We start from the raw sequence: 16,508 nt of genomic DNA, 5'->3' as shown, positions 1-16,508 counted from the left end.
AACCGTTAAAGTTAATGGATTTATTGTTTACTTTTGTAGTTTGTGTTTATTTACTATCGACAGAAGCTGAACGAAATGTATTTTGAAAGCTACATTTTTTCGGTTGGATATGTAATGCCTATTCTAGGGCCACATTAGAGCTGGATAAATGTGCAAAAACTCTCAACACCTTCCTCAAATTCGTGGGTGGAATCAACTTTTAGCAGCCTAGGGCTGCACCAAGATATTCCTCGGGTCTCCAGTGCATCACATCACTGTGCAGAGCGCCAACTGGAATGCCGAATTCCTAGCTCTGTGACTGCATGTGTTGCTGTTTTGCACCTGGAGAAATTGTAAATTTCTTGTGGAAATTTCTTGTGGAATATTTTCAAACATTCCCGCTTCGTCTCGTATAGTTTCATTGACTTCCGACAGGTGGCAGCGCTGTACGGAGCTGTTAAAATGGCGTCTGTAACGGATGTGCGTTGCAAACAACGGGCAGTGATCGAGTTTCTTTTGGCGGAAAACCAGGGCATCTCAGATATTCATAGGCGCTTGCAGAATGTCTACGGTGATCTGGCCGTGGACAAAAGCACGGTGAGTCGTTGGGCAAAGCGTGTGTCATCATCGCCGCAAGGTCAAGCAAGACTGTCTGATCTCCCGCGTGCGGGCCGGCCGTGCACAGCCGTGACTCCTGCAATGGTGGAGCGTGCGAACGCACTCGTTCGAGATGATCGACGGATCACCATCAAACAACTCAGTGCTCAACTTGACATCTCTGTTGGTAGTGCTGTCACAATTGTTCACCAGTTGGGATATTCAAAGGTTTGTTCCCGCTGGGTCCCTCGTTGTCTAACCGAACACCATAAAGAACAAAGGAGAACCATCTGTGCGGAATTGCTTGCTCGTCATGTGGATGAGGGTGACAATTTCTTGTCAAAGATTGTTACAGGCGATGAAACATGGGTTCATCACTTCGAACCTGAAACAAAACGGCAATCAATGGAGTGGCGCCACACCCACTCCCCTACCAAGAAAAAGTTTAAAGCCATATCCTCAGCCGGTAAAGTCATGGTTACAGTCTTCTGGGACGCTGAAGGTGTTATTCTGTTCGATGTCCTTCCCCATGGTCAAACGATCAACTCTGAAGTGTATTGTGCTACTCTTCAGAAATTGAAGAAACGACTTCAGCGTGTTCGTAGGCACAAAAATCTGAACGAACTTCTCCTTCTTCATGACAACGCAAGACCTCACACAAGTCTTCACACCCGAGAGGAGCTCACAAAACTTCAGTGGACTGTTCTTCCTCATGCACCATACAGCCCCGATCTCGCACCGTCGGATTTCCATATGTTTGGCCCAATGAAGGACGCAATCCGTGGGAGGCACTACGCGGATGATGAAGAAGTTATTGATGCAGTACGACGTTGGCTCCGACATCGACCAGTGGAATGGTACCGTGCAGGCATACAGGCCCTCATTTCAAGGTGGCGTAAGGCCGTAGCATTGAATGGAGATTACGTTAAAAAATAGTGTTGTGTAGCTAAAAGATTGGGGAATTACCTGGTGTATTTCAATGCTGAATAAAACAACCCCTGTTTCAGAAAAAAATGTATTGCATTACTTATTGAACTGCCCTCGTAGATATGTAGATTTAGATAGAATTGCAGTTTTTCTCCTAGAAGTCTGCAGTTCACTGGAGTCGCGGACATTGAGTGGTACATATTCGAGAGAATTCAGTAACGAATAAAATGGCTGTACCCAGAGTGCCCTCCCTTGGATTATGACACCGGTGAAGAAAACAGTACCTGAAAAAAATCCTTAACTGAATACATGAAGGACTGACATCATCGAACAACTGAATGTTACTCTAAGGTCTTACGTAAGGATTCAAAGTTAGCTAGAGTCGTCTAGTTTTCAGATTTTGCGCCTCGAGAACTGCACTGCTCTAGTAAAGATCTGGCAGGACTAGAGACTGGACTAATGTCCGTTTACTTTCGGAAGAAAACAGCTTTCATATTTGTTTGTGTTACGTGTAGGGAACAGAACGATTTCCCGCGTTCAGCAAGAGTTCGTTTTTCTCAATTTAAATGTCCATTAAAATTATGCCGAGCTCTTTTACTGTTTCTTTTTTTTTAATAGAGTAATTGGGTGACAGCTGCCGCTTAGTTTCTTTGCTTCTAAGCATCATTCTACGTTTACACACACACACACACACACACACACACACACACACGTGTGTGTGGTAGAGAGATGGTTAGAAGCAAAGAGATTAAGGGACAGATGAAAGGATGTAGAGGGTTGGAGGATGAGTGGTTGTATTGCTGTCCAGAGGTGAAAAGAAACAGGGATGTGGGAGGGGGTTGGAAGCAGTGAGGACAAGATGGCCTGGACGGTGGGCATCGTTAGTATTCCAGTCCCGGACGGCTGTGGGGGTATAAAAGCGGTGGACGCGACTCGACCGGCACACAGCAGCCATGAGGTTCCAGCTAGCAGTACTGCTCACCGTAGCTGTCAGCATCGCGGCCGCCTGTCTCATCACCAACTGTCCCCGTGGGGGCAAGAGGGCCGGCCTGCAACACGTAAGGCGTCCATATTCTCACTTGCTGCGCTGTCTACTGTTTCCATCTGAAAACTTCCCGCTATTTACACAATTAACAAATTTATCAACTCTCTCTAAATAGTTTTCACGTTATATTTACCGTTAAGTCATCTCTCTCTGTTCGGGTTTGGTGAGTCTGTCCTCTTCAGCAGTACGGAAAGTTCTTGTAAGGGTGACCCACATCAATAGCCTTTAGTTTCTGACCCAAGTGTACTTCTCCAGTAGGTACGCAATCTTAGTGTTCTGGAAGATCTTAGAAACGCCTGCTGCTTTTACCTATGTCGAACTTCGTGACTCTGACTCAGCAACAATGACGAACTGCGTGGAATGGAGAGACTTGAATTGGACATGCGGTACGTGCTAGTGAGAGGCTCCTTTATGTTGTCAGCACTGGGCTCGGTAGAGAGATACCATAATACACATTATACAACATTAGGGGTAGGCTGTCGCTAGTTGCAGTCTGGAATGTAAAAGAAAAGAGCATCGGGTGGTTGTATTTCAGTCCTCGAGTGACTATTTCAGAAGTTATAATAATTACGTTATTGCAGTGCCTGCGTTGTTCAGAAGTACGATGCAATGTTCCTGATGGAACAGGCACTGTGGCGACTGCAGCCGTTATGAAATACATGAAACGTATTTGCAGTTGCGAATATGGGCAACCATCAGCTGTATAATGGAATGCCGACAATGAAAAATTGTGCCGGACTGGGACTCGAATGCGAATTTTTCTCTTATGGGGAGCGATTTCCTTAACATTAGGCGATCCGAGAACGACTCACGGGTAGACATAGGGTTGACAACATGGGGAAGTTTGGGTTTGTCTATAAATCGAGCTCGGATACCCTAATGGTAAGAACCGGCCATCCGGGTTCGAGTCCCAGTATGGCACAAATTTTGATTTGCATCATTCCATTGTACTACTGATGGGCGTCCATAATTGACCTATTGAGATCGCACTGAAACTGTCTAGACTTAATGACAAACTTCAGTCTGATTCTGACTTGTATATATCGTCACTATGTGATGCGTGTACAGCTAATAGTTGTCAGTAAGATAAGGCATCAGGCAGGCAAATGGAGACCGACAATGAGGCCACTTTCAAACTTGTCCAGTGGTGATAATGTTGTCTCAGACTAGCACGCGGCATCTCCGTGTCCGTCACCGTGATCATTCTGAAAATGTTCACGCCCCTTGTACACCCTGTCAGACCCTGTAACAACTCTAAATGTGAACAACACTAACGTACTCTGGTTAGCATTCTACTGGTCAGAGAGAATTGTATCTGTAATCACTTACATATCCGGTGATGGTGTGTACATCTATGAAGTCACACTGACAACTGACAATGTCTTCCGGATGCTCACTTTTTTTTGTCAGAGAGTGTAATACGATCAGGCAACGGCGTTGCCGTTGTGGTAACACCAGTTTTCCTCAGATCACCGAATGTAAGCGCTGTCGGGCTGGGCTAGCACTTGGATGGGTGACCATCTGGTCTGCCGAGCTTTGTTGGCAAGTGGGGTGCTCAGCCCTTGTGAAGTAAACTGAGGAGCTACTTGGTTGAGAAGTACCGCCCCTGGTCTCGTAAACTGACATACGGCCGGGAAGCGGTATGCTAACGACATGCCCCTCCATATCCGCATCCAGTGACGTCTGTGGTCTGAGGATGACACGGCGACCGGTCGCTACCGTTGTGCCCTCTTGGCCTGTTCGGGTGGAGTTTAGTTTTAGTGTAATATGATCAAGTATTAGAGTAGCATGGAGAGCTGCATCAAACCAGTCTCAGGACTGAAGACCACAACAACAACAACATGATCAATTATATATTCAGAGATGAGCTTTTTGTGCTGGGACCTAGATAACTGCTGCACCCTGCACATTGCAGCTGGCAGAATGATCCTCTTACCTCTCTTCACAGAATGGGTGTAGCAGAAAGCAGTACTGTATGTGCAACATGGTTACAGTGTGGGCTACTGTTCTTGCAGAAGTGTCGACACGTGCGCTTAAAGGCCAAAGCGCGTGCCTGGATCCACGCTAATAGTGTGGCTGGCACACTGGCAGCTGGTAGAATAGCATTCGCTCCCCACTCCTCAGACTCTTCCAGAAGTGTCGATATTCCGCTTTTCACCTTCCCATGTTTGCCTATTAGCCAGGCAGACAAGCTGCTACACATTATGAGCAGAACGGGTAGTTTGCAAACCCATCTTCTAACTGCCGTACACTACATAGCAGTTTATTCTGTACTCCTTCATTACAGTGTTATGAGCAGACTTTGTCATTAATGATAAGTCTTTTCATATCCGATTAGCACAAGATGAGGCTCAATGAAATATACGTTCATTTTTGGTCATTTTAGGCCAGAAAATGGTGAATTTTATTTGTCCTTTTCTTCCTTTTCAGCGTATTTCGGCATTATTTATTTATTTCGATATGAAAAAATCTCTGAAACTTCACTCTCTTTCAAGTACTACTGGCTATTCTCAGTTCGAAGCATCATCAGGTTATCTCTAATGCATGTTTTCTGTAGTAAGCAGAACCGTCTCTAAAAGTCGAAATTCCTAAGAACCTGAAGATATCTATTACACTGGAAGACCAACTGAAGTAAAGTTTTGGAAGTTTAGTTTCTGTAACCTTAGTGTGTTTCAGCCAGCTGAAAAAAAGAGATAAATCCGCCCAAACAGGCTTTTAAACCCAACGGTACCGACCGGCTACTGTGTCATCCTCAGCCCACAAGCGCCACTGGATGCGGATGTGGAGGGAATGTGGTCAGCACACCGATCTTCCGGCCGTACGTCAGTTTACGAGACCGGAGCCGCTGCTTCTCTATCAAGTAGCTCCTCAGTTTGCCACACAAGCGCTGAGTGCACCCCAGATGCCAACAGCGCTCAGTAGACCGGATGGTCACCCATCCCAGCTCGAGAGTGCTTAACTTTGGTGTGTTGACGGGAACCGGAGCTACAACCGCGGCAAGGCCATTGTGTGACCCCAGTTATAGCAATTTTAATTACTTTTTCCAGGTGTATATTCCGGGTTCGCTGAAAAACAGTTCATTCTAAATTCCCCGAATGCATTTTAGCAGACAAGGAGTTCGTTTTTCATTTGATGTTGAGTTGAAAACTACATATACGATAGAAAAAGCTTTTCTTTCATACTAAACTTCCTAGCACTACGTGCATACCACCAGAATGTGATTTTTAATATCCACTGAGTGATATTCTTTTCCTATTTCAATCAATGCTTGCCTATATCCTGCTAAATGACCTCATGCCCTTAGCGTGCGTTTCTACCCACTTGTCAGCCACCGTGTCTTGTCCTTTTTCAAAAAATTTATGGAGTGAGGAAACTGCTGGTAAAATTTACAAACATCGCTTAAAATTCTCGAGGTTCCCGAATACGTGTTTAGTAACTGTTTACACAATTTCCGTTGCGAGACACATACTGATTTAGTTGAAACTGCCTCATGAACGCGAGAAAGCTATTTCCCTCCTGGACTTGGGCTCTGCTACTCGACTGGTATATATTCCGCAAATCTAATTTTCTCCTCAGCCTTCTTTGAGTTTGGTTTGTTCATTTTCCTGCTCCCACCGTTATGATAAATGAGCTGCAGCGTTGTTACCTATGCAAACATATCCCGGCTAGTGACGTTGCACTGATAGCGCAGCCGGCCGTGGTGGCCGAGCGGTTCTAGGTGCTACAGTCGCTGGTTCGAATCCTGCCTCGGGCATGGATGTGGTTCAAATGGCTCTGAGCACTATGCAACTTAACTTCTGAGGTCATCAGTCGCCTAGAACTTAGAACTAATTAAACCAAACTAACCTAAGGACATCACACACATCCATGCCCGAGGCAGGATTCGAACCTGCGACCATAGCGGTCGCTCGGCTCCAGACTGTAGCGCCTAGAACCGCACGGCCACTCCGGCCGGCGGGCATGGACGTGTGTGATGTCCTTAGGTTAGGTTTAAGTAGTTCTAAGGGACTGATGACCTCAGATGTTAAGTCCCATAGTGCTCTGAACCATTTGAACCATTTGAACTGATAGCGCAACCTGTTGTCAGCTGCAGCAGGCTGAACGGGGTCCGTGAAGCTCGGGCTTGAGGAAACCCAAGTTAAGGGGCTCCGGAACGCCCTATACTTGCAATGTTAAAATAACGCTTAAAAATTACATCTTTCCTCACAAAGTATTTGAGGTAGGAAGTTGAACTTTTTACAGATTATTTATTGGAATATGGGCTACAACTCAACACAGGGATTTTACAAAATTTTAATTCAGTTATTAAAGATGATTTTTTTCAATTGTGATGAAAATTCACAACATTTTTTGCAATTTTTTATTTATATATTAAAAAATATACAGTTCTTTGGAAAAAGGCTGTGTTAAATTATGCAGAAGGTACTGTGTAACATTTACTGAAAGTTTGAAACAAATATGTTTGGAAGATCCTTAGAAAACATGTAATTAGTATGAGAAAATAAAAGTTTTGGGAATCGAGCGACAAAGATTGGATTAACTTTTTAGTGCATTCCAGGTCCATAGGATGGATTATCTTCATCCTCTGCAAACTCCTCCTCCAGCTTCCTCTTGTTCCTCCTCCTGTTTACTCTTGCTTGTATTTCTAGACTCTTTACAGCCCTGTCTGCAGCCCGAAGGCGTTCCTTGTCTAAAGCAAGCATCGCTCGTTGTTGTGTTCGTAGATATTGCTACCATTTTCTTCAGTTGCAGTTACTGCAACACTGTTCCAAAAGGTGGTCATGTATGAACACTTATCACATTTCAGTTGTATTTCACTAGCAAGTCCTACGTGCTTTATTATGGAGAGTTCCAGACCAACTTCACTACAATGAATACATCTTACACAGTTTGAAAAAATTCCTTTGAGAACCGACATATCAAATATTTCATTCACATCCGATTCGCCCATAAAACATTCATAGTTTTCACTCATTGAAGTATTTTCTTTCCCACTTTGACTGCTATGGGCAGGTGTACTTGAGAGGTTAGGTTCACTCACTTGGTTATCGTCTTTATTGTTTACAGTAATAACACATACCTTTGGCTTTCCAACATTTCTCCTTTTCTTAAAAGCCTTCAGAGGATTTCTAATAACTTTACTTTTACTCATTATTATACTTCAACAAAACAGAGACTCAAGAAACAGAATTAATTACGAATATTTCCGAGATAACGACAGAGTAAATAAACATGAAACAATCGACAATCACACCAGCGATATATATTGAACCATCACAGGTTAGCCACAACACATACTTTATCTCACATCACTAAAATGTACCTGATGAACACGGACGTTAATAATAACACCATTTGACAGCAGTTTAACAGCGCCACAGTGGGTCACGCCCATGTAGAACACATTTCAAAAAAAATTAAAAATAGTTGTAGTCTTCGGAATTGAATAAATTATATATCTATAAAAGGTAATAGTCTGCAGATTCAGAACATGCAAAAAAGTAAAAATTGAACTTTTCATGATTTTGAGCCTTTCCGGAGCCCCTTAACCTGCTGTGCTTCAGTACAGAGGTACTTTGGAAATTTGTCAGAAGTTCCTATGGGACCAAAGTGCGGTTCCTAGGCGTACACACTACTTAATCTAACTTAAACTAACTACATATCCATGCCCAAGGGAGGACTCGAACCTCCGACGGATGGAGCCGCGCAAACCGTGACAAGGCGCCTGAGACCACGCGGCCACCTCACGCGGTCCACAGGTACTCTTGTGTCTCCGTCGCGACAGGCTGAGCGGCTTAAGTGGTTGCAGCGAAGAGAGGGGCAGGAAGGAGAATCCTTACACCTCTAAACTCTAGGCAGACTGGCTGCAGCCCGGACTGCTGTACTTGCAGCGCGGCTACAGCTTGGCCTGCTGGTGTTGCAGAGGTGCGCGCCGTGCGGCCCCGGAGGGCAGGGCGTGTGCCTGGGCCCACACATCTGCTGCGGCCCCCGCATGGGCTGCCGGCTGGCCAGCCCCGCGGACACCGCCGTCTGCCGCTCCACGGCGCCCTGCCCCCTGGACAGCCCCGAGATGCGCTGCGCCGGCGGCGTCGGCCGCTGCTCTGCGCCGGGAGTCTGCTGCTTCAAAGGTGAGCCACGTGGCCAGGCATGTCGGGCTACGGAATTATTCTTCATCCTTCTACATCTTCAATTAGCCATTGAGGGACAATGAGGTTCAGCTGGTTGCTTGATTCGTGTCACGGATTTCGCTAAAATAGTGACATATTTCCTGGTCATGAAGGGACTTCCTCTCCTTTTTAAGGTGCCATAGCTCAATCGGTAAAAAGGCAACTGCTATAGGACCACCTCTTTGCCAGCCTGTCTGTCTTTCTTTTCGGCTGTTACAAACCCTTTTTTCTCAGGAAGAGATAGAAATATAAAGTTCAAATTTGTGTCGCACACGAAGGTCTACAGCCCCTTGGCGATATAAAAATTTGAAGCTTCTAAGTCAATGCAATCGACAGATATCGCCATTTATATCGCATATTCTGATACTCGCAATCACACTCATCGAAACCTATCCTTCTTCCCGTTGCCCTAGAATCATGGAATTTGACAAAAAGCAAGGTTTCACAATGAAACCAAAGTAAAAATCCGAAAATTTTTTTGTCATTTTTTATCTGACTCTCTGTCTGTACGTCAGTTTGTTAAGACCCTCTTTTCTCAGGAATACATAAACGTATCAAGTTGAAATTTATGTCGCACACTTAGATCTACGGTCCCTTGGCGGTGTAAAAAATTTCAGGTTCTAAGTCAACGCTATTAAAAGATACGCCCATTTATGCCACATATTTTCCAACTCGGGAAGTGACTCACCGGTACTTGCTGTTGATCTAGAGTCATGAAATGTGGCAAAAAAGCAAGTTTACGAAGTGCCAACCAATGGAAAAAAGTGAACACGGTAAATTTGTAATCACATCACACGAAATTTTTTCTCATATGTTTTCTGTCTGTTCGTCCGGCCCTCTGTTGGGAGCGAGCGAGGTGGCGCAGTGGTTAGATACTGGACTCGCATTCGGGAGGACGACGGTTCAATCCCGCGTCCGGCCATCCTGATTTAGGTATTCCGTGATTTCCCTAAATCGCTCCAGGCAAATGCCGGGATGACTCCTTTGAAAGGGCACGGCCGACTTCCTTCCCTAATCCGATGAGACCGATGACCTCGCTGTCTGGTCTCCTTCCCCAAAACAACCCAACCCCCAATCCCCCTCTGTTAACACTCCTTTTTCTTTGGAAAGTTTAGACGTATTTAGGTCATGAAACCTACGGTCCCTAGGCAGTGTCAAAAGTTGAAACACAATCAAAAGATAAGGCCATGTATGTCACATATTTTCATAGTCACAGCCTTACTCAAAAAAGCCTATAAGGTCTTCCCATTTACCTAGGATCATGAAATTCGGCGAGAAGTAAGATTTCACAGTAAAGGGAAAGGATAACACCCGAAAACTGATAATTTGTAATTATATCAAACGAAAAAAATACGTCTTTTGACATTTGTTATCCGACGTCCGATTTGAAATTAAAACATTCTCTAAAGTGTTGGAATCCCTGGGACCGATATCTTGCACGTATCAGTGTCGATAACACTCAAACATGGTGGAGATTCTGGATTTGCGGAACGTGTAAGCTGTCTGTATACACATACGGGACCCTCAGTGCGCGAGTCCTATTTGCACCTGGCCAGTTTTTTTAGAGCAGGGATCGGTAACCTTTCAGTACCCGCGGTTTGCAGTGTCTAATACTAAACGCCTTGTGCAACTAATATTTCAGAGGTGTTGAAGAAAAATAAGCAAAAATTCAGCAACCTTTTTTGCTTTGTTGATAGCGTCATTAGAAATTAGTTTAAAATCAAATACGCTTACCAATTTAGTGAAATAAACCCATTGAACAGTTTTAAATCATAATTTCGATTAGGAAGAAAAAAATAAGAATTTTTATAGCTAAGCGGCAGAGAAAATTTAATTTTACATCTGTATCTACGCCCTGCAAAACACTCTAAAGTGCGTGGCCGAGGGAACGTCCCATTGTAACAGTTTTTAGGGTTTCTTCCGGTTCCATTCGCATATAGAGCAGGGGAAGAATGATTACTGAAATGGCTCCCTACGTTCTGTAATTAGTCCTGTCCTTCTCTGCATACGTTCGATATCCCCCGTTAGTCCTACTAGTAAGGGTCCCACACACTTGAGCAATATACTCGAATGAGTCCCACAAATAATTTGTAAGCAATCTCCTTTGTAAACTGTTTTCATGTCCCCAGTATTCTATCACCTGCTTTACCCACGATTGAGCCTATGTCTCATTCCATTTCGTATCCCTACAAAGTGCTACACCCAAGGATTTGTATTAGTTGACCGATTCCATCTGTGACTCACTGATACTTTTGCATAGAGTAGTACGTTTATTCGTTTTGTGAAGTGTACAATTTTACATTTCTGAACATTTAAAGCAAGTTGCCAATCTTCACACCACTTTGTAGTCATATCAAGATGTGATTGGATATCTACGCAGCTTCTTTCAGACAGTACTTCGTTACAAATAACGGCATCGTCAGCGAAAAGTATGAGGTTAGCGTCATTGTCTACAAGGCCATTAATATACAATATAAACAGCAAGGATGCCGACCCAGCTTCTGCGGAGCCTTTCTGAAGTTCCTTCAACATCTGCCGATGTTTCACGATAACAATACGAGACTGGAATAGAAGGGAGAACCGACAGAGGTACTCAAAGTACCCTCCGCTACACACCGTCAGGTGGCTTGCGGAGTATGGATGTAGATGTAGATGTGGAAGGTAATATGCTGAATGCCGTCCACCAAAAAATCTCCAACCCAGTCACAACGTTCGCTTGATACCCCATGCGATCATACTTTTGATAATAACCGTAGGTGTGGTACTGAGACAAATGCCACGTGGGAAAAGTGCAAGTCCGGCTTCAAATAATCAATTTTTTCCTAATCCATGATGGTTAGCATGGAGGAGGTCATTCTGCTCGAGATACCTCGTTGCACCTGATTTCAGAATATCTTCTAAGATTCTACAATAAACGGATGGTAAGAATACTGGACGACAGTTTCGTGGATCACTACCGCTGCCGTTGTTGCAGGTGGTTGTGACCTGTCCTTTCTTCTAATAACTGGACATATTTTTTGGGCGAGGAATTTTGCGTATCTTATGGTTAAAAGAGGGGATAACTCAGCCACGAATTCAGTATGGAATCGGACCATATTCCATCAGGCTCTGGAACTTTGTTCATTTTTAATGATATCAAGTGTTCCTCAACGCTATTGACACTAAGATCTATTTCATTCATCTTTCTAGTGGTACGAGAATAAAATTGGGGCATTAAGCCTGGATTTTCCTTCGTAAAGAAAAAAATTTGAAAACAGAATTAAGCATTTATGCTTTTGCTTTGCTGTCATCAATTTCAGTTACTGTCTGGTCTATGAGGGGGTGGGTCTCTGGAAAATAGTACTGTTATAATATGTTTGTCCTACTTTACGAGTTTACGTAAAGAAAAAAAACAGTGCGGGTGATCCTGGTGATCGTTTGGATGTGTGTGAATTACTGCCAGACGAATGAGGTACAATATCTGTAAGTAGATACACAAGAAATACTATTTTCTCACAATAGCGCCTAATAAATTCGAAGATATATTTTTCCGTTTCAGTAAAACCATTAAAAGACGACAGCAGGGCAAGATAAACAGAACAACACACACGCAGACATCGAATACAATGCTTGTACTAATGTAAATAACTGCACTTGAAAATTTAAATCATGTTTTCGAAAACGATCGATTATGACTAATAAAAGTAAGCTATGGAGTTGTATATGACTTCAGTCTTCCACACTTCTCTATAGAAGTAAAACATTTGCAATTATGTTTACAGTTCGTAGTAAGGTGGTTAGCGTTGCTGATTTTCGATTTGGGATTCCAGGTTCGATTCCCGATCGGATCCTCATCATTTAATCTCATTTTTATCGACGCGCTGAAGAGCCCTCAAACAGAAAGACCTTCGTTCTCATTCTTGTGATATTCATTGACACTTGCATTTGTGAACAAACGCTTGCTCATCTCGATGCAGTCGAGATTTACAGATTAACATTTGCAACTTTCAAGGCGCAAGCTCGAAAGTTCCGCTTACTATACAAATTATCTGTCCTTACAAAATGTAAACAAATAGTATAGTAGATCTACTTTATGTTTAAAACATTCGATTGAGCGACTTTTAAAGATAGTTTCCTCATGTTTTAAAGCTGACTTATGTGAGAGAGGTTCCATCTGAAAGAACGCTTATCAAATGAAATACGTGCCACTTTGCCGTTATTCAGGCGATCATGTAATCCTGTCTTTAAGATCTATGATTTCAGAAGGAGAAACTGTGAACGTAATTTTGACAAGCCTCTTTTAAAGTCAACTTTGCACCGCTAAGAGATTTCTATTGTGATGGTAAAGAATTTCAACTGGAGGTAAAGACTTGACAAAAAATTCCTCTCGATTTCTGAGGGGTCACCAGATAGATGTGCGTGTAGCGCTTGACGAGACGGAAGAGGTTATGGCACATTTATTATCCATCAATAACATTTTATTTCTCAGAATTGATTGGTGTAAGCTTTCCAGGTTTTTGGCAACACAGTTTAGAAAGAAAACTTTGCGTTCACAGTGAACAAATGTTCTGAGACGTCGTTCGCAGAGATTCACATTACTTCGATGACCAACTTCTCCTCACATGTCATACGTGGCTAGACTTTACCGCCCATAATTAGCAGTTCAAAAAATGGTGGAAACTCTTCCTACTTCATCTATCTATCGCAGATGGAACTGCGATAAACCACCAGATCTTTTGAAGTTAAGTTTTCAATACGCAGACGTATCTAAATATGAGAGCTTGCTGAAAATTACTTCCTCCGAATTTCTTATGTGAAAACCCTTAATGCTTTGACTTTGTTGACGGGGCCACAACCTCACCTATGGTTGCACCGCTTCATTACTAGCAAAGTGAAGTGCTCCAAAGTGTTCTTTAAGTTTTCGAAACAGATGAAAATCGGATGGGGCCAAGATGGGACTGTTTGGAGGATGACAGATGACAGTGTGCCTAAGACGTCGGATTGTTGCAGATGTCGCAGCACCTCGTATGTGGTCCGGCACTGTCAGGCTGGAGGAGAGGTTACTCCATGTGTAGACGAGCTCTTCGGTTACAAACACGGTCACAGCAGTGTTACGTCACACACCGCCATGTTACACATGCTACAGTTCGGAGTCTTCTAGTAACAGAACGTTACAACTTGCGTCAGTAAACGTTGGTTGGTTTGGGGAAGGAGACCAGACAGCGAGGTCATCGGTCTCATCGGATTAGGGAAGGACGGGGAAGGAAGTCGGCCGTGCCCTTTGAAAGGAACCATCCCGGCATTTGCCTGGAGCGATTTAGGGAAATCACGGAAAACCTAAATCAGGATGGCCGGACGCGGGATTGAACCGTCGTCCTCCCGAATGCGAGTCCAGTGGACGTCAGTAAAGCAGCAAAGTCGACCTAGTGATATGCATGACATATAATAACTCAACCGATATTGCGGACAGAATACAAAAATTCATTGACATTATTTTTCAGCACACCCTTGTAATATAGAAGCATTTCGTGATTAACGTTCAGTTTGTTACAGACGTCACAGCTGCTAATGTGCCGGTATTGTTCAACTTATCTCATGATTCCATTAATGTGTCTTGGGTCTTCTTGAGAATACTGAGGCCCTTCTTTGACATCAAAATTTTAGGACAGAAAACACTGTAATTAGTTTTGTGCTTATTGTACTGATCCTCATCATGGCCAGTAACATGAAAAAGCATTTTTGGCAGCTTGAAACGCATTCAACCTTTTTTTGTAAACAATTTTTAAAAGCTGTCCATTTTCTCTTATATTTTCACTCATGTTCAATATACAATGGTTTTTTTTGCTGTGTTGTGTCACATCCGAATAATGTTTCCAGAATTATGTGATCATAAGTTTGTAAGTTTGTGGTAAGGATTATGGGACCAATCTGCTGAGGTCATCGGTCCCTAGGTTTACACACTACTTAATCTAACTTAAACTAATGTACACTAAGGACAACACACACAACCATGCCCTAGGGAGGACTCGTACATCCGACGAGGGGAGCCACGCGAGCCGTGACAAGACGCCTCAGACCGCACGGCTACCCCGCGCGGCTTTGTGATCACAAAGTCAGCTACTGCAGGTTTCGACATTCACATCAACGTTTCAATGTTTGAAAGGAAGTAAAGGATGGAAGACTAGTGTTTATCGCCCCGGAGGACAAGCTAGCATTAAGGAAGGATTAGGAAGGAAGTCGGCCGTGCCCTTTCAAACGAACCATCCCAGCATTTACCTTAAGCGATTTAGGAAAATCACGTGAATCTTAAATCTGGGTGGCCGGACACAGATCTGAACTGTCATCCTCGCGAATGCGAGTCCAGTGTGCTAACCCCTGCGCCACCTCACTCGGTCAGCTTAAAGAAAGACGTCGAAGCAATTCACAGGCACGCAGCAGGATTTATTACAAGTAGGTAATTTATTATATTCGATCGAGACGTGAGTTTAGAGGAAATGCTCCGTGAACCCAAATGGGAACTCCTGGGAGGAAGACTTTGTTTTCTCTACTGAGAAAATTTAGGAGACAGGCATTTACGACAGACTGTAGAACGATCCTAGTGCCACGAACATACATCTCACACAAGGACTGCGAACACAAGATAAGAGGGCTCAGTATTCGTGCGGAAGCATATAGATAGTCGTTTTTCCCTTCCTCCATTTGAGAGTGGAACAGGGACGGGAATGACTAGCAGTGGTGTAAGGTACCCTCCATCATGTACCGTATGGTGGCTTGCGGGATATGTATGTAGGTGTAGAAAATTGGTGCTGAGGTTTACACATTCCAATTCGTCGTAGCTAGCCAATGACATTTAATAATTACTCCAGTAATTTAAAATGACCCTCAGCGTAAAGAAATCCACCTTGTGTACATTACAGTGTGTTAATTCACCAACTACTTCTTTAGTAGGAAAAGACAATTCACACGTTCGTTAAAAAAAAAAACAATAAAATTCTGCTCTATTTTTTTCTGGTGCTATTGATTTCTTTAATATCTTGTAATAACGATGAAATAATTGTATGTTTCAGACTCATGCCACATTGATACTTCGTGTGTCGCTGATACAACTGAATCCGTCGATCGGTATCCTGTGGACACGTTTATTGTCAGCGACGGTGACCGCGACGAGATGAGAATATAATTTTGCAGCATGTAAAACTTGAAATTCTGATAATAAATGCAATTCTCAGAATGACTCAAACTGTCTTTCATTTATACTTGTTATGTTTATTAGCAATATTCGACTTTTATTTTATTTATTTTTTTTTCTGAAACAAAACTACTGTACCATGGAACGAGTGAAGAGTGTACAGGGCACTGACTACAAATTTGTAGTTCACAGAATGCTTATCAGGAAATAACAGTCGAGCAGAGAGACGGACGGTCAACAAAGTGATTCTCTAAGAGTTACATTTATAACGACCGAGGTTTGGAAACCTAAAACACGAATGCAAGTCATGTACAATAGTATGTTCGGATATGAAAAAAGTAAATTCTTGGTATAAGTCAGCAATCATATTAATGTTCATGAATAATTCTGCATCGTTTGTTTAAGGATACATGTTGCTTTCTTATTCCACATAACGTGTTAATACTTCAGCCATCTTCAGACACTATTACTGAGAACAAAACTAACGTAAAATGAAAAGTAATGTGTAAAATGTAACGAAATGCAGGAGTTGGACGACTGATCTAATGACTAGCGTTGACACTGAACGAGAAATGACATTTTTTCCCTCATAAGTTTTCTGTTTCATCTGATGGGCCAGCCACGG

The 16,508-nt window shown here is 43.1% G+C and overlaps 1 protein-coding gene across 1 annotated transcript; it reads left to right on the top strand.

The window, feature by feature from the left end:
- Positions 1–2,456: 2,456 nt before the first annotated feature.
- LOC124805740 (oxytocin-neurophysin 1-like) lies at positions 2,457–15,895 on the top strand. The gene is made up of 3 exons (XM_047266309.1): positions 2,457–2,561; positions 8,472–8,676; positions 15,762–15,895. The coding sequence occupies exons 1-3, from the start codon at positions 2,457–2,459 to the stop codon at positions 15,872–15,874; spliced, it is 423 nt and encodes a 140-aa protein (XP_047122265.1). The 3' UTR covers positions 15,875–15,895.
- Positions 15,896–16,508: the final 613 nt, after the last annotated feature.

Source organism: Schistocerca piceifrons, chromosome 7 (assembly GCF_021461385.2).
Source record: "Schistocerca piceifrons isolate TAMUIC-IGC-003096 chromosome 7, iqSchPice1.1, whole genome shotgun sequence".
Taxonomy (NCBI): domain Eukaryota; kingdom Metazoa; phylum Arthropoda; class Insecta; order Orthoptera; family Acrididae; genus Schistocerca; species Schistocerca piceifrons.
This window is presented reverse-complemented; position numbering and strand designations above follow the sequence as displayed.